The sequence below is a fragment of the Carya illinoinensis genome, chromosome 9, assembly GCF_018687715.1.
Source record: "Carya illinoinensis cultivar Pawnee chromosome 9, C.illinoinensisPawnee_v1, whole genome shotgun sequence".
Lineage (NCBI taxonomy): Eukaryota > Viridiplantae > Streptophyta > Magnoliopsida > Fagales > Juglandaceae > Carya > Carya illinoinensis.
The window spans coordinates 3,831,930-3,850,798 of NC_056760.1; the positions used below are offsets into that span (position 1 = coordinate 3,831,930).

The following is an 18,869-nucleotide window of genomic DNA, read 5'->3' on the forward strand; positions in this document are numbered from 1 at the left end:
AATGATATTAGTAAAATGAGTCAAGAGTCTTTTGCTTTTTCATTTATGATTATCTAATTGCAACATCCTTATACGCTCCAATTAGTATCTATTATTTAGAGTTTTGTTATACATAAATAAATTTACGTACTAATCTATATATTAGTATTATTATTTTTATATTTAAAATTTAAATTAATAATATATTTATTAAAATCTAATTTTTTGATCAATCATATTAGATGGATGTATATATTGATACACAAAATTACTTACAATCAGATTTTTTCATTTATATTATTAGCCCTTTAATTAGAAATCACATATATCATCAATCATAGTTTTTACGGTCCAAAGATTTTGTTCTTTGTTAAATTTAATTAAAGCTTTTAATCTAAAAATAAATAAATAAAACTTGATTATCATACATGCTTCTGATTTCTGTCTCTTCATTACAAATATTATCGTCAGATCTGTTATATACTTAAATTAAAAATTAATTTAATATTTCATGCTATGTTGTTTATTTTTTCTTGACAAGAATTTATTAAAAGTAAATATGAATATACATGAAGAAGAGGAAGAGGTGAGGTTTCATCTACATATTAGTGTTACTAAATACATCGATATACAAGACATGGTGTCATGTTTAGGCTAATACAGCAAATAAGAAAAAAAAAATGACAGATGCAAATAGTTGTAGAGAGAGAGAGAGAGAGAGAGAGAGGGAGGGGGATTTTGTTGAACTTTGAATCCCAAATGACGGGGATGATGCTAAAAGTAAAGCCCAAAAGGAAGAAAAAGGACTATAAAATATAAATGGGAATCTGTATCCAACTCTAATGATGATCAGTACTTAAAAATGTCAACTTTTGTCTTGATTTTCAAAAGCTAGTCCCAAGAAAAGTTTTTCATGATCATACGCCACTGTGTAAATGGAATAAAAACTGGTCAAATTCGTACGGCTCGCTATATGGCCTTTGACTTTGACCACTCTCTAAACAAACATTTCGTCGGTTTACAAGTACAGACGAAGATTAGATGGTAAACTTACAGCTCAAAATTTATTGAAGAACAACCAGTTTATGAGTTCGATAAACGGCTAACTTTGCTAGCAGTGATCAGTAGACAGTAGGAAATACCCTGACATTGTCCAACACAGGACCACAAATATGACCATAATCGTGAAGCCTTGTGTGATAGCTAGCACTGAAAAATGTTATCCTTGTCCTGGCCGAAATTGCCGTGAACTTGAAACTTGCAGTTTTGAACTCACCCTTTCCTCGAGATACAAATCCAACTTTCAGGGTTTCTTTGGCAGCGAAGGCTTCAACCATCATGGAGCCATGGCAAGCGTTCTTTGCATCTCCAATGGTGAAGGTGAGGTTGTACAACTTGTTGGGAACTGTTCTGATGATTTGGGCAATGGCACTTTCTCGCCCAGCAACCAATTCAATGGCGGCGAGGCCAGAGGGAACCAAGAAGTGCTTCTTGTCGATGTACTTCACAGGTTTGAGAGACTCGATAATCCACCCGGGGAGTGGGGAGATTAGGTCTAATAGCTTGGGAGGGAGGAGTATTCCGGTTGAGAAGTTCTTGAACACATGAGGGCCAATTTCGAAACCCCCATTTTTCACGAGGTTTCCTGCATATTGTGTGTGTGTATATATATATATATGTGGGAGCAGATTGAGGGTGAACAGATACCTTAAGAATTAATACTTACAGAAAAGGAGAGAAAAAACACTACAATGGCAAAGATCGGAGAGAGAAACAAACCTTTAGTGTACTTGAGCGGCAGCATTTCCTTGATTGCAATAGCATCCAAGAGAGGTCCACAAGTGGGGTCCTCCTGAATACCAGGGTTGTGAAATGTCAACTTCACAACCCTGGAAGTCGCCTTGAAAGCCCAGGCATAAGTGTCGCCTCCATTACTGCTAAAAAGGGTTTGTATAGAAAGGTCCGCCGAGTGGCCGGGGACCGAAACCCCCAGCACTTCGTCTTGGGCACAAGTCCTTGTGGCCCCAAACGTGATGGAGTAGATGGAGCCTGGATTCACCTTCACGTTTTGAGAGATGGAGGCCTCATTGCCTAGTTTTACCGCGTGAACCCCGCGAGGAACGGCGTAGAAGAAGCCCCCTGGCTGCGGCCCACCGGAGATGTACTCGACCAAGCCGTTGATTTCCCATTTCGGGAGTGAATATTTCCCTTTGATTACTGTCTTCTTGAGGTTTGACTTCGCGGGTGATTCCTCAAAGTTGCCATTTAGGAGGAGTCCTGAACACAGAGACAGACACAGAATGAAATTGCTTAGACGCAAAGGTTTTACGTATCTTAACATCACTCTCTCAAAAGAAGGAAGTACATGCTAGAAAATAAGAAATGTCAAACATTTTGCCAGAGGCTGCGTTTTGCTTGGTACAAAGCAATCATGAGTGCGATAGGTCGAGCAATGATGTAAGGAAAGAAGTGAAGCTGTTCACCGTCAAGATGCAGGGTTGTAGCTCCAGAAGAAGAGCCACTGCAGAAAGAGAAGAAGACCACAAAACAAAGAAAAACAAACAAAGCCATGTTGTGTTGCAGTGGAGAGAACCCAGAAGGCAGAAAGTGCTCTAAATAGACGAAGAAGAAGCACCGCCTAGAAATGAGAGATTTTAAGACCAATGGGGTTATGGGAAAGCTGGAACGACTGATATTTATATGCTAACCTTTGGAAAGAGAGAGAGTCGAGGCAAGGAAGATGAAGTAGATCAACGAAGCACATGTTAAAACCCCACCAAATTAGCCGTAAATTTGCTGGTCTGTCGGTGTGATTCAGAAACCTTGATTTTCCACGCAGCTCTAATCAATGTTAAGTACTGGAGACGCCACATGAACTTTGATTGGTTCCCGTGATTTGCTCCTCCAATACACGAGACTCTCGGTTTCAGTGATATTCGTATTCCATTCAAAATGAAGCCACATGATCCTACGAACGCCCCAAACCAAACGTCTTCAGTATGCGATGATAATGTATAGTTGCACCGAACACTATACATGTTCGGAGATCCTATCAGAAAGTGTGACTGGTGACTACAGCTTATAGATGTACAGGCTCCGCACGGACCTTGATTCTTAAGTGGTACACAACTGTACCATGTCATGTGCTATAAACTTTGACTGCGTAAATCAATATTCTTTTTAAATGCTCTGTGTCTCGAATTTGGACCCAAATTGTGTCCCAAAATAATTTTTTTTTTAACTTATTGACTAACGAAGTATTTTCAGTGATATGGTGAATTTTTTTTAAAAAAAATATTTAAGAATATAAAAATTTGAATGAAAAAAATCTAAAAAAAATAAGTTTTGCCTTTGTAGGTATTCGGGCCACATCTAGCTGGAGATAGCAATAACCTTCTTTTCATATGGTAACCACAAAAAGCTTGAGATTTTCATCTCAAAGTTTCACGTGGGTTTAAATTAAAAAATAATAATAATAATAGTTTGGATTTAGGCATGAAATGAGATGAGTTAAGATAATATTAGATGAAAAGTAAAAGTTAAATAAAATATTATTATTATTATTTTAGAATTTAAAAAAATTGAATTAGGATTTGAAAATATTGAATTATTTATTATATTTTATGTAAAAATTAAAAAAAGATGTAATGATGAGATGAAATTGAGTTGAGAATTTCAATATAGTCGTTTACATTCCTATTATCTTGATTCTTTATTACTTTTCAGTTACTACATGGCATATGGCAGCTTAATAAATAATATTTGTAGTTATGGAGCAATAGCTACAAATATTTCATTAAATCACTCTATGTGTATTTGTGAAAATATTTTTTCAAGTATTTGTATATTTTTATGGAAAAATTTAGTTGCAAATATAATTATGCATTAATATATATATCAATCTAATGTGATTGATCAAAAAATAGATTTTATTAAAAACAATTGTAATTTAAATTTTGAATACAATAAAATCAGTATTGATATATAAATTACTATGTGACTTTACTTATACATAACAAAACTCTATTTTCATACTAATCGATGGAAATTTTCTTTTTCAAACACCATGTGCTAAAATAAATAAATAAATAAAAACTATATTTATTTATTGAAAGTGTTATAAATATAAAAAAGATTACATAAAAATAAAGTCATGAATTGATTTGAGTTCTTATGATTTGTTAGATCTATTTTATAATAAAAATAATTTTAAAATTTGACGTATCATATCAAAATATTTTAATTTATAAGTTTATTTTTATATAATTTTTTGGTATTTAAAATATTTTTCATTTGTATTTTTTTCTTCCAAACATAGTTCTCTTTCTTTAAGTTCAAAGATATCTGATCGATGATAGAGAGAAAGTTTCGAGTGTATTTTTAAGGCCTTTCAACTCATCCAAATTACTGGCGACAAGGCCAGATCACATACGACTCGTGTTCTTAATAAAGCGATCTATGTCGTTCGTCTTTTTTCCATCCGATTTATCTTAATTTATGGAGACGCTTGGGTTCAATTTGTTGTACCAGGATTAGCCGATGCACAGATTCTTGACAATCGAGAGAGAGAGAGAGAGAGAGAGAGAGAGAGAGAGAGAGAGAGAATATATATATCAATAAAATGAATTTGTATAAGAGATATTCCGTACATCCAATCAATAAATCATCGGCAAAACTTTGTGGTATGGTATAATTTCTGAGTTTCAGACAATAGTGAGAAGAATTAACTCGGAGGGATGGGCTTCGAAACCCATAGCCACTGCTGCCGCCGCCTTGTCCAGATTCACAAGCGACGCGTGACTGCCACCGTGGGCGTTTCCGTCGTGGTGGTGGTGATCATGGCCAGAAGGAGGGTGGTAGTACATCCGAGCGGTTTGGGGACAGTGAGAGTGAAATCTCGCCGCTACTCTCACCCCCATATCCAATAATTCCACAAATTTCGACCCCATTTTTACTCCTCCCGACTCTTGCTGCTGCTGCTGGTGTTTTTCTATGTAGACTTAAGTATGCAGCCCCAGCCGCCTCTATATGTCTGATCTCTGTAGCTATTGTTCACCGCTCATCAACAAATGGAGAAATGATTTGATTTGGAGAAGAAAGAGAGGAAAGGCGTTTTATATAGCCCGCCCGCTGCCTGCATCGTATACTATTCGCGTTTCCTGGTCCTGACTTTCCTTCATCTTACTAGGAAGGTTCCTTTTTTGCAAATTGGCCCATATTTCTAGTTAATTTCTGTTTGGCCCCCTATTTATTTTATTATATTTTATGCGTGAAAATAATATTTTCCTTCTTCTTGACTGATTTCATTCATTCGCACACAGTGTGTTGTATGTTTTTACTTTAAATTTAAAATTAAAGATAGAAGAGCCAAGAAAATATTTAGCATTAGTTTTTCATATTTATGTTCTGTCAAGATTAATTCATTTAGAGTAGAGGAATTGCATATAGCACACACAATAGTCCCTCCTGATGAACACCACTTATGTATCATTCTCAAAATTAAAAATAATAATAAATGATTAGATAAAAAGAATTATTTTAGAAAAAACAATATAGGAACAATTATGAGAGATTTGGTATAAAATAAAGTTAAATAAAATATTATTATAATATTATTTTTTAATATTATTTTTATTTTAAAAATTTTTTTAAAATTAAATTATTTATTATATTTTATATGAGAGTTTAAAAAAAATCATAATAACTAAATAAAATAAATTTAAAATTTAAAAGTCTCCCATTCCAAACACCCTCGTAAAATTTCGAATAATCTAAGGACAAATACCAAAATATCAAAACCTGAGGAATGTATTTTAAGAATAAGAAATGCTATTTTGTTCTCTCAGTTTAATGCTGTATTTTGACATTTCATGTATTTTAATTTTTTATTAATTTTTTAATTTAATAATTACAAAATTAATTATTAGTGTGTTGATATTTTTTATATTTTAAAAATTATTTTGAAATAATAAAAAAATTAAAAATAAAATGATTGGATGATTTTACACAGCGGTCATGGTAGGCGGCATAGTAGCGGAACTGAACGTGCCAAAAAGTTGGTCTTGTTGCCTATTCTTTTCTCACTTTATGTGGACGGCATCGGTTGTGCTATTTCTAAGCTGGCGTCTCGATGTTCGAGAAGATAGCGTCAAGCTTCGGCTGGACGCGTACTCGTATACTTGACTTTGACGGCACTGTTTAGGGCTGACTTAAGACCCGGTCCTAAATTTTCTCTCATTCTCTTTATTTTTAAATGCTAAATTTCACTAATGTGTTTTTGTTGTGTTTATTTTAATTATTAAGAAAGTATTTTTTAATAAATTTATAATTTAAAAAAAAATGTTTGAAAATATTAAAAAAATAGAAAAAAAATTACATGTCTTGAGATCTCATTAATTATGACTCAACAGACGACCTCGTTCATTTTTACAAAAATTTTTATTTTATCTAATTATTATAAATTTTTAAATTTTTATATAAAATAAAATAAATAATTTAATTTTTTTAAATCTTAAAATAAAATAATATAAAAAATATATTCTAACAATATTTTATTTAATTTTTAACTTTTATCTAAATTAATTTCATATTATTTGTGAAAACAAATGAGGCATATTTATAGACATTTCACTATCTTTTTTTTCTTTTTCTTTTTTTAATCTTTTTACATTCACTCACAAACAAATAAATAAATAATGAAACATACGTATTGGAAAATAAAGTAAGGAGAGAGTTGGATTCAAAATTAATTCAAATTTATTTCATCTTATCACATCACATATAATCATTATAATTTTCATAAACTTTTATATAAACACAATAAACAATTTAATTTTTTTGATTTTAAAATAAAAATAATATTTTATTTTATTTTTAATTTTTATCTTATCATATCTCATCTTAATTCATTATCCAATCCTGCATGATATCATATGCATTTTATCATAGAGAATTGCTTGGGAACTGGTCCAGGAAGAAATAACATTATTAAAAGGCAAACATTAGTTTCACATGTACATATACCGAAATGCTTTTTTATTTTTTTTATTTTTTATTTTTACTTAATAATTAAGTAAATATTTTTAAATGAATATATAATTTTTTATTTTTAAAAAATATCTAAATAATTTTAAAAAATGATGAAAGAAAAAGAAAAGATTTGCAGTGCTCAATAAAAATTATCTGTAAAAATAATCTGTAGACGTAGCAACGTCCTTTACTAATAAGTAATAATTTCCTGATTTTATTCAAAGCGAAGTTGGTTGAGAGGCAGCTTCGACTGTACTCAATTGGTATCTTCTTTTGTACCCTTGGAAAAACCAAATTTCCATTCGGTATAATATATCAGTTTCCTTAACCATTTTAGTTGAGATTATCTTCCTTCCAGTCCATCCGGGACGAAACTAAGGACAGTAGATTCTTGGGGAGGGTCAGCTCTCTGGGATCATTATCAAATTTAAAAATATATATATAATCTTTATTTTATTCAAAATGAACACAGAACAATATTCCTATAATATTTTTAAAATATATATATTAACAAGTGAAATGGTCAAAACATTTTTACAATTCAAATCATTGTGATGAAAGTCCTTAATCCAAAGTCTGCATCTTAAGGCTAGGAGAGAGATTATCTGTTGTATAAAATACAAGTTCTTGATTAGAATTATGTTTTGTTTTTAATAGTGTTAAGGAAAATAGAAAAACATATAATCGAAGAGGCAATGGTATGAGAAAACTCCGTTAACTATACTATCTGAAGTTTGGCATAAAGATGTTTTCATTTACACTTATAAGTTTGGAAGTAAAATTAAAACAAATCTGCCACGACATTATATCACCTCAATACTGATCAGCGTATTAAACATTTGTCCATGTTCTTATTTGTAGCTATCCGTACCAAAATTTCCCTACTAGAGGGATGGACCCAACGCTACTACGTATGACCCGGCTTACCCGGCTCTTCCTTCTTCAAACTTCCTTATGCTATCTGCACCCAAATGCCCACAAACACCCAATTAAAATTATATGAAGAAAAATGCCAAAGAAACTTACAGAAGTACAATAGGAAATATAGGCATCAATGATCAATCCCATATAATTTGAGTGGAAGGGTAAATTTCCCACTGAAGAACTTCCTTAAATTTTAAATGTTGAGGTCTCTTTTTGTTTATGGGTGTGGAATTAGACTTCTTTAGATGGTGCTGAAATGTTGATGAGGAGCACAAGCAAAAACCTTGTAAATATAGGGGTCTCGACGCCCTCCAGTGCCTGACCTTTTCACCTCTTCGAGCTTTAACAACCTGCATATATGGAATCATATTCAAATATGTATATTCAATTCCCGCCCTTCAATGAAAACATATACGTTAGCAACAAGCACTTCAGATTCATAACAATGCAGCAACAGATTCATAGATGGTGTTCCTGATTAACGGTGATTCTTCATTCTGCTTTGTTAACACATGGCGAACCGTGGATGTTCTTGCAATTTTTAGCTCTCTGTAGCCACAACTTTAACAGGCATATCGGAGAGTTAACGCACACCACGTGCTATACACACAAAAAGTCACGGAGAGAGAGAGAGAGAGAGAGAGAGAGAGATCACATTCTGAGGGCCTTGCTTGTATCGGGGCTATCACCGAGAAGTTGACGTATCTTCAGTTCAGAGGAACAACCGCGGGAGAGCAACTTCAAAATGCCTTCGGCTCTGCGGCGCATGTGAACCGAGCCGACGTGCTTCCTCCTGATCTCCTCGCATGTAGTCGCAAGCCTTTTCTGAGTTTTTTCACCTCTGGTAACGTAGCTGCTTCTATGGCTTCGCCCGCTTGATAGCGGGCTTGAGCTGCTTGATAAGTACGACGCATCCGTGGAAACGGTTGCCGGGGACATCTTCACCGTCTCGTCTGAGCTGATTTCCTGGTCACAGGAGCTATACTGAATTTTCGAGCGGCTCTTCCGTACGATCTGCGAAAATGGAACATGTTCTCACAGACTCAAACGATTTCACCAACAACCTAACAAACCGAGCTAAGAATGAAAAAGGAACAAATTAGCATCCAAAAAATTCGAGTTCAAGCAATTTTCGAAACTGTTTTGCGGAACTTTTTGATTTCCAATTTGATGAAACAGAGAGATTTCGACGTACTCGAAGGGAGAGAAACCAAAACCGGAACGGAGTCTGGGTGATAAAAACAATGCGCGTCGTGTTCGATCGGAGATAGTACGAGGGGTTGTGAACTCGTGGAGCAAAACAGAGAATAGGGAGATTATTTGCTACCATCCAAATAGCAACAGATTTCGAAATTCAAAGCGGAGGTATTCGAGTAAGAGAAAGCAAATTCAAGTAAGATATGAGCAAAAAGAGAAGAAGCCGAACAGAGTCACATTGAACTCCAAATCCAAAAATAATCGACAATCTGAACTCAGAACTACCACTTCAGTATGGATATGAATTAAAAACAGCCGAAAGAGAGTAGCAAAAGAAATTCAACCGTGAAATTCAAACAAATGCTGAAATTCACAGGCCAAGATTTCATTGATAATAGATAACATCGGATCATGTAAAACAAGACCAGGCAGGGATTCAAGACGTCGGGATTCAAAAAATATGATTCTAGAATGTGTTTTTTCATATGCAACCAAAAACAACCAATTGCACAAATCAGTAAGCAAGAAAACTGCGGCAAGGGCAGAAGCGAGATCAACCTTGACCTTCATTTCATGGCGGCGAGCCATTGCGGCGATCATCCTCATCCTACACGCTACAATATCCTCCGAAGATCCCTCGCTGGTGAGAGAGGAAGTGCAGGACATAGAAACAGTGCGCGACTTGTTCTTGAGCGACACGGCAGTTGAATCGCTTAGCAGCAAGCTCTCCCTGCAACTCTTTGTTTTCCTTCCATCCTTTAGCGATCGCTCCTCAGAACCGATCCTAAACAACAAAACTCAGAGAAAACAGAGTGTAAGAACGAAGAGACAAAAACTCTAATGAAATTGAAATGAGAAACAAAATAAAATGGAATTTACAGTGGTGGAGAGACGAGGGAGGGAGAGGGAGGTATAGCTGAGAGGAGGAGCAGAGCGGAAGCAACTGTGCGCTCGAGGGGACAGGGGAACTCAGCCATTGGCCTTCAGAGAGAGGGAGATAATGTTTCTGTAAAAGTGGCGGGTTGCTCTGAAATTTTTGAAATTACAGTTAATGGTTACATGGAAGGAAAGCGTTCACTTGCTGGTATCGTTCTGTTACGTGATGACGAGAGAATTTAGGCTCTATGCCAAGTGGCACATGTCGAATTTGAATGTCCACCATTTTCTAACCATTTTACTGTTGTTGTTTATAAATAATAATCAATTTATTCATAAATAATCTCAAATTTTTTTTGAGAAAATAAAAATTTAACTGTAGTATAATCCTTTTTGGAACGGAGTATAAGATTATACTCTTGTTTTATCATATTATATTATGTTATTTAAATTTTTCTATAAATATTGTTTATAATAATATTTTTTCTTTCATTTTCTCATCGTCCTATGATATAATATCAAATGATAGGTTCACAAATAAAATCTAATAAATAATCTCCAATCATCTAAAACCATATCATGAAATAGTGAATAACATTACTTTACGTGGTGTAAATCTCCGATTGTACTAGCTTATAATAAAAAGCACGGGCGCGCAAACACACGAAGGATAGGAAAATCTCGGATTTAAGACAATTAGGAATGTTCTTCTTAGTAGTGAAGATTTTGCAAATTATAAAGGAAAAATAAGAAGATTATTGTATGGGTATTGCCTAAAACTCTCTCCTATCAGTTTAATCAAATGATGTAGTGATTTTTTTGAGTCATCAGGAAAATGGTCATAAGACTCATTGGTTGAGTTGGAAGAATATAATTGTTTCAAAAAAATAAATAAATAAATAGAGGTTTGGGATTTAGAAATTTAGAGGCTTTTGACACAGCTATGTTGGTTAAGCAACTGTGGAGGATATTACAACAGTCTTCTTCTTTATCTATTGAGATCATCAAAGTCAAGTATTTTCCCAATTCAACTCTCTTTGAGGCTGTTACCTAGACATGCTTCTTATGCTTGAAAAAGTTTTTATTTTAGCTCAAGCTTTATTGCTTAAAGGTATGTGGTGGAGAGATGGAAATGGTAATAGTATTCGACTTTGGAAAGACAAATGGATCCCAAAACCTATCACTTATAAGACTTAATCACCAATTCCCGTGCTTGATGAGAATGCTTTGGTTGAAAAACGTATTCTTCCATGTACAATTGGATGGAAAAAGCCATTGGTGCAGGCTATTTTTAGTAAAGATGAAGCTGACATGATCTCTAATATTTGCCTTAGTCCTTTGGCAAATGATGACAAATTGGTATGGAGGTGTACCAAAGATGGAATATTTTATGTAAAAAGTGCTTACCACCTCCAACTTGAGTTAAATTCTAGAAATTTTATGTTCCTCTTCTCATGAAATTGACACTTAGAGATGTTGGATGAAAGTTTGGTATTCTAACACAACACTAGTGGTTAAAACTTTTATGTTGAAAGCTTGTTGCAATATCCTTCCCACCAGGAGAAATCTCAAACATGAGCATATCCTGCAGGATGATCTTTTTCCTATATGCGAAGCAGCAAAGGAAACAGTAGAACATATTCTTTGGGAATGCCCTTCTGCCAAGAATGTTTGGAGTTTTGTTGTAAGGAAATTCAGAAATGTCGTGATCTTGTTGGCCTAAACTTTAAGGAACCAGTTATTTATCTGTTTAGGAGTTACAGATTTTGAGCTATTTATGGTTATTGCTAGGCTATTGTGTATGATAATATTTTCCAACATCCTTCTCATTTGTTTCAGATGGCTACCATCTCTCTGAAAGAGTTCCAGTCTATTACTCAATCTCTACTTCCCATTACACTGCAACAAATTCCTGCTCAACTTTGGTAGCCTCTAACACCAGATTGTTTAAAGACAAATTGGGATATTGCTTTGGACTATCAAATAAAGAAGGAAAATAATAGGGTTACTACCATTCTACTATCTATTTACTGCTTTTTAAGTATTTGATTTTTTTTAATTTTTTATTTTACTTAATGGTTAATGAAGTGACAATTAGTAAAATTATATATATTTTTAATTTTTTCTCAATGCCTAAGGATGTTAAAAAAAATAATTAAAAAAAATTCTTAGTAAGTAGTAAATGTGTAATAATAGGGTAGTAACATCATTACCCAATAAAGAAATTGGTTATTGAAATTAGGGTACACCCACAGAGGATTCTCACTCTCACTTAATGGCAAAACTTTTTTTTTTCAAACATATTTTTAAACACTTTAAATATTTAAAAAAAAATCACAAATTCATTAAAAAAACACTTTCTTTTAACCATTAAGTAAATAAATAAATAAAATCCAATAAGTGGGTTTTGTCGATAGAGTTGATGGATGGAAATAATATTTTCCTTGTAAGTATCCATCGTGATGGGAACGGTTTTGTAATAGTTTCAACGCAAATTCTTAAAATCTGGAACTCCTAAACTTGAGATTGCTAATCCTATGGAGCTTGTCATTTTTTATTTCGAATTGGATTTTGACAAAGTTATCTTTGAGGGAGATACTAAAAATGTGGCGAACTTCATTAAAAATTGTCGAGGTTTTAATTAAAATTTTGAATATCGTATTGGATGTCGTATTGGTCAATATACTGGAACGAAATATTTTGATATCGGTATCGTTTCTAAATAGTCGATATATAAATAAATTATATATAAATTATATTCTAAAATAATAATCTATATATGAATAAATTATATATAAATACATATATATAAATTATAAATAGTCTAATCTGAATTAGAGGTTAAAAATTGAACTTACAGTTTAAAAAATAAAAAAATAAAAAGTAAAAGTCGAAATATCAACTAGTACAGGCCGGTACATAGGTTGATACATATCGAAATATCGACTAATACGGCTAGTATCGGCCAATATTTAAAATGGTTTGAAACATGTATAATATTTATATCGAATCAATAGCCAATATGGTATATACCGACGTACCGACCGGTATCAGTACTGTATTTAAAACAATAGTTTCTATAGTACATGTGGTAATCTTTCCATGATACTCCATATTTGCTGCAAGCTGTTATGTTTGGTACTTTCGTCACGTGAAGAGAGATGCTAATCATGTGGCACAAACAAATCTTAAAAAATTAGTTAATATATAAAAGTTACTATATTTGTTAGGAAGATGTTTTGAATAACTTGCCGTAAAAAGATTTCAAGAACTCAAAAAGGGCTTCGGAAATTTTCATAATTGATCACTTATGGGGAGGCACGTTTGGTTGATGAGAGAGGACAATAGCTTTTGAAATAATTTAACGTTGTGGTAGGGTGTCGTTTTTCAATTATGATTTCCGTAAAATGAAATGCCAATTGTCCGAACAGCAAAAGAGAATAATATAATAATATATGGATTTCCCGTGTCATGGTAATTGTACTTCCTATCCTCGTTGAAAATCACATACCATCTAGTATATTAATTATCGGATCTAATTAGGTTACCCCCATGCAAATTGCGAATAATGCAATTTTGGTAGCACATTTACTTTGCTCTCCACTTGAATTTATATGGGAAAAATGATTTACTTACAATTCTTCTACATCTATATTACAACTATACATAAATGAGTTTTGCTATTTATAGTTATTTTTGCATATTCATTTTACACTATACTGATATGATTGACTAAAATAATTATTTTATATTAAAAAAAGTAACACGACAATCACATTAGTGGAGTGCATAAAAAATATATAAAAGTGACTGCATATAAATTTTTTGATTATGTTAGAATTACAGCTATAACATTATTGTTGACATATTAAGGGTTTATTTGGGATTGTGTTATAAGTTTTAAAAAATACTTAAATATTCTTAAAAACACTCTAATAAAAAAATTAGGTTGTTTGGGTGTTAGATGTCAAAGTACTTTTAATATCAAATAAGTTAAAAAGTACGTTTAAGGAAAAATATTATTTTTATGTTTTTCTTCAAACGTAATTTTTCAGATAACGCGGAATGTAATTTGAATTTTAAAAATATTGTCAATAGACGAAAATATCCATATAACTTTAAGATGATTACAACTTTCAAACTTTCAAAGATATGATTATAATCTTTAAAAATTCAAATAATCGTTATTTTTATCTTAAAAAATATTTTTTTAATTTATTTTCAAAATAACGTAACATGTTTAAAAATGTTATAAATAAATAGTTACCAAACAGTAAATAAATTTTTAATAGTAAAATTTATTACTTAAATTATAAATTATAAATTTTAAAGTTATAAGTTATATTTTTTACCGTAATTCTAAATATGTATTAAATTAAATAAATTTTAAATAATTTTCTTATAAATTAAATCTTGCTAGTTTAGTAATGCGAAACCGGAGTCCTTGTCTCATTAGGAAATAAAAAAAGTATTCCCAATAAATAACATTAAATTTTAATTAATTATCTCATTATATAAAGTGCACCCGAATCAGTCTAACCATAATATACTGCCAAATTAGTGCACGAGAGAGAGAAATAAAAAATTATACAAATGATCTAAAATAAAAAATTATCAAATAAGAAACCACGGGGATTCGGAGACACAGAACTACAAGACAGACAGAGACCCAACGGCGGCCCCCACCAAACAACGCAACTGCAACTACTTGTAGTTTGCATTGAAGCTTAAGAAAGCCCAACCATTCAGCCATATCTGTCGGCAAGCCAACCACATCTGACACAAACAACGAGAGGAAAAGGAAGATAAAGACTTGGCAGACAAGAGAGAGAGAGACGTACTGAGTGTGGAGTATTATACAGAGAGTTAGAGAGAGAGAGAGAGAGAGAGAGGGCCACAAGCTATTGGGTGAGAGAGAGAGAGAGGAGTAGAGAATTCAGCCTCGGGAGGAGTTAAGCTTAGTGGTACTGGTGGTGGTAGTTTTTTGGGGTCCAATGTTGGTCCAAGAGCGTTCAACGCCGAAATCGCCGAAATCCCAGATCAGAACCCTGCCCACTCTCCACCCCACCCGTTTCTCGGAGGCTAAGAGCCTCGATTTCTCCACATGGGTCTCCGAGAATCTCTACAAGATCTTCACTGTCCTGCTCCTCATCGCTACCGTCGCTGCTCTCTTCTTCCTCCGCAATGTTGGCGATACTGCCGCCCTCCTTTGCTTCGAAACCCAGTCCAAGAACCTCGAGAAGTTGGAATTCCCACAAATTAACTGGAATTCGATCGCGCCCATCACCGACAAGTCCTCGCCCTACGCGAATTTCAGAACCAAGCAGTGGATCGTTGTCTCGGTCTCCGAATATCCCACCGATTCACTCCGTAACCTCGTCAAGATCAGAGGCTGGCAAGTTCTCGCAATCGGGAACTCCAAAACGCCGTCGGACTGGAGCCTGAAAGGTGCGATTTTCTTGTCTTTGGAACAGCAAGCTAGTTTGGGTTTTCGTGTTGTGGATTTTCTTCCTTACGATTCTTATGTAAGGAAGACTGTTGGGTATTTGTTTGCTATTCAACACGGTGCGAGCAAGATCTTTGATGCTGATGATCGCGGGGATGTAATTGATGGGGATTTGGGTAAGCATTTTGATGTAGAATTGGTCGGAGAGGGTGCCAGGCAAGAGGCTATATTGCAGTATAGCCACGACAACCCAAATCGGACCATTGTGAACCCGTATATCCATTTCGGGCAGCGATCGGTTTGGCCTAGAGGGTTACCACTGGAGAATGTGGGTGAAATTGGGCATGAAGAGTATTACACGGAAGTATATGGCGGAAAGCAGTTCATTCAACAGGGGACTTCGAATGGGCTGCCTGATGTTGATTCTGTATTTTATTTTACTAGGAAATCGGGTTTGGAAGCATTTGATATTAGGTTCGACGAGCATGCCCCAAAGGTGGCGCTGCCGCAGGGAATAATGGTCCCCGTTAATTCTTTTAATACAATCTACCATTCTGCAGCATTTTGGGGGTTGATGCTTCCTGTTTCCGTTAGCACGATGGCTTCCGATGTTTTGAGAGGATATTGGGGACAAAGGCTTTTGTGGGAAGTTGGTGGTCATGTTGTTGTTTACCCGCCTACAGTTCATCGGTATGATAGGATTGAGGCATACCCATTTTCGGAAGAAAAGGATCTTCATGTGAACGTAGGTCGTCTAGTTAAGTTTTTGGCTTCCTGGAGATCAAGCAAGCAGAGACTGTTTGAAAAGATTTTGGAATTAAGTTTTGCAATGGCAGAAGGGGGGTTTTGGACTGAGATGGATGTGAAGTTTACCGCTGCTTGGCTTCAAGACTTGCTTTCAGTTAATTATCAGCAGCCAAGGCTAATGTCATTGGAATTGGATAGGCCACGAGCAAGTATTGGTCATGGGGATAGGAAAGAATTTATCCCACAAAAGCTGCCATCTGTTCATCTGGGGGTTGAGGAAACAGGGTCAGTGAATTATGAGATCGCAAATTTGATTCGGTGGAGGAAGAATTTCGGGAATGTTGTCCTTATTATGTTCTGCAATGGGCCTGTGGAACGTACTGCTCTTGAGTGGAGATTGCTTTATGGGCGAGTATTCAAAACAGTGATTATCTTGTCAGGGTGGAAGAACCCCGATCTTGCCGTTGAGGAAGGCCAATTGGAGCAGCTATACAAGTAAGTTGTTATGATCATGCGCCTTGTGCTTGTCATGTATTAAAATTTACTATCGGTACTTCTGGGTTTTGGATATCGTTAGACTATTGAAGACTACTTTATTATGTGTTGTATTGGTTACTGAGAGCTTTAAAAGATAGAGGATCCTAAAATATGATATCCCATATGAATTGTTGTGTTGGTATTCGTATTCATATATAATGCAAATTGGACCACTAAAAAATTTTTCCTGTTAATAGAACTTGAAGTGACCTCTATGATGGAAAATGGTAGATGGTAGATGCGTAGGAGCGATGGAATGAGAAGATCTTTGGAATCACTATAACACAAAACATATACTGGATGGGAGCTCTTGCCCTAGAGCTGCAGGTTCACCAGTGCCATACCTAAGTTGACCTGGTAACCTCACCGCACCATCTATGAATGGTTTGGGGTTAGCCTCGGTGAAAGAGGTACATCTCGCTAGTTCCAAGCACTGTGTTTATGCACTTGGCCTGTGCTGTACTGATCAGTCTTGAACTGGGCATTGTCTTGATTTAAGGAAAATGGGGCAAGCCTTACCTTTTCTTCTTTTGATTTCTTAATTTTTTCCCTTGTATTTGAGTTAAAATCTTTTATCAACTAATTAAGGGCCATCCCACCTCTTCTTCTTCCTTTCCCTCTTTCATAGTTTGTTTTGGATGTAAGCTATTTGAGTTTTTGCTTGGTAGTAAATGAAAGGTATCTCAGAAGCAACCGGGGCTGTCATGTTTCAATTTCTTGTACACCCAGCCATGCATTTATTGCTCATGATGATGGAATGGAGTAGGTGTAAATTTGATGCTTTAATGGTTCTCTGCATTTTGGCTGGCTAACAGAATAATTTTCAAAATGTACTTTTTAAGTTAGCCCATCTCTTTAAAATTCTTTAATCATGTTTTCTAATTGTTGTCCAATTCTCTTTTTCAGGCACCTTCCTAAGATCTTTAATAGATATACTAGCGCAGAAGGATTTTTATTCCTTCAGGATGATACCATTATTAATTACTGGAATCTGCTACAGGCAGACAGGACTAAACTGTGGATCACGAATGAGGTATTATATAGCTTCAAATATCCAATCATCATCTGTTTCCCTAATACGAGCATTATTCTTATGATGTCAGACCTTTTTTTTTTATTTTTTTTGTTGTATTTTTTTTGTTTTTGTTTTTGGTTTTGGGGGGGGAACTAAATGGGACCATGGCAAATTTATAGCTTTCAGAGGCCTCTGAAACTTGATGCTTTGCTTCACCCATCAAAGCGTTGTTATGACACCTTGATAACTTTCAATAGCAGAATCTGATTTTATTACATTTCAATTTCTCTGTCTCACGAATTCCCTGAATTGAATTCAGGTCTCCAAGTCGTGGACTACTCTGTCAACTAAAGACAACTCGGAATGGTATTCAAAACAAGCAGATATGGTAAAGAAGGTTGTCAGCACCATGCCAGTTCACTTCCAGGTCAGTTATAAGGAAAGTGTAACGGAGGGACAAAGCATCACAATATGCAGTTCTGAGGTATTCTATGTTCCTCGGCGCTTTGTCGCTGACTTTGTCGATCTGGTTAATCTAGTGGGCAGTTTAGAAATCCATCAAAAGGTTGCAATACCCATGTTCTTTGTATCGATGGATTCCCCGCAGAATTTTGACCCAGTGCTCGGTACAATGATGTACCAGCAAAAACCACCTACAAATAATTCTTCAAACCTATATTCAGCTCAAGTACCTGCTGTGCACCCATGGAATGTGTCAAGCGAACAAGATTTCATAAAGCTGATCAGAATAATGGCAGAAGGTGACCCTCTCCTAATGGAGTTAGTCTGAATATAATTTGATACTAGAAATAACCGCAGGAGAGAGGAAGCAAAGAAACGTCCACTTTTGTTAGCAGTTACACCAAACTGTACGTCTTTTTTGTCTTTTATTTTTTGGTTGAGGGGGAGGGTATTTCTTTTCTTTTATTTTCTTTTTCCATTTTCCCTTTTTTTCTCCATTTTTGTAGGTTTACCTTGTACAATTCATTCTTGATTGAAGTTTCCCTCCACAGAAAAATGTAATCTGCTCATGAATATATGAAAAAAGAATTGTATTCAACAGTGACAATCAAAGTTGATTGAAAATGGTTCATATTCTTGTAAATGCTACATTGGATC

The 18,869-nt window shown here is 34.7% G+C and overlaps 3 protein-coding genes across 3 annotated transcripts; 1 reads left to right on the plus strand and 2 right to left on the minus strand.

Moving 5' to 3' along the window:
* Positions 1 to 835: 835 nt before the first annotated feature.
* On the minus strand, positions 836 to 2,669 carry LOC122275387. Its single transcript, XM_043084415.1, has 3 exons — positions 2,463 to 2,669; positions 1,759 to 2,256; positions 836 to 1,624 (listed from the first exon to the last, which is right to left on the minus strand). The coding sequence occupies exons 1-3, from the start codon at positions 2,548 to 2,550 to the stop codon at positions 1,101 to 1,103; spliced, it is 1,110 nt and encodes a 369-aa protein (XP_042940349.1). The 5' UTR covers positions 2,551 to 2,669; the 3' UTR covers positions 836 to 1,100.
* A 5,504-nt stretch (positions 2,670 to 8,173) lies between these two features.
* Positions 8,174 to 10,160, minus strand: LOC122275936. Its single transcript, XM_043085284.1, has 4 exons — positions 10,009 to 10,160; positions 9,622 to 9,913; positions 8,588 to 8,946; positions 8,174 to 8,282 (listed from the first exon to the last, which is right to left on the minus strand). Exons 1-4 carry the CDS (start codon positions 10,104 to 10,106, stop codon positions 8,174 to 8,176), a joined length of 858 nt encoding a protein of 285 aa, XP_042941218.1. The 5' UTR covers positions 10,107 to 10,160.
* A 4,588-nt stretch (positions 10,161 to 14,748) lies between these two features.
* Positions 14,749 to 18,855, plus strand: LOC122275487 (probable glycosyltransferase STELLO2). The gene is made up of 3 exons (XM_043084576.1): positions 14,749 to 16,693; positions 17,642 to 17,768; positions 18,070 to 18,855. Exons 1-3 carry the CDS (start codon positions 15,000 to 15,002, stop codon positions 18,538 to 18,540), a joined length of 2,292 nt encoding a protein of 763 aa, XP_042940510.1. The 5' UTR covers positions 14,749 to 14,999; the 3' UTR covers positions 18,541 to 18,855.
* Positions 18,856 to 18,869: the final 14 nt, after the last annotated feature.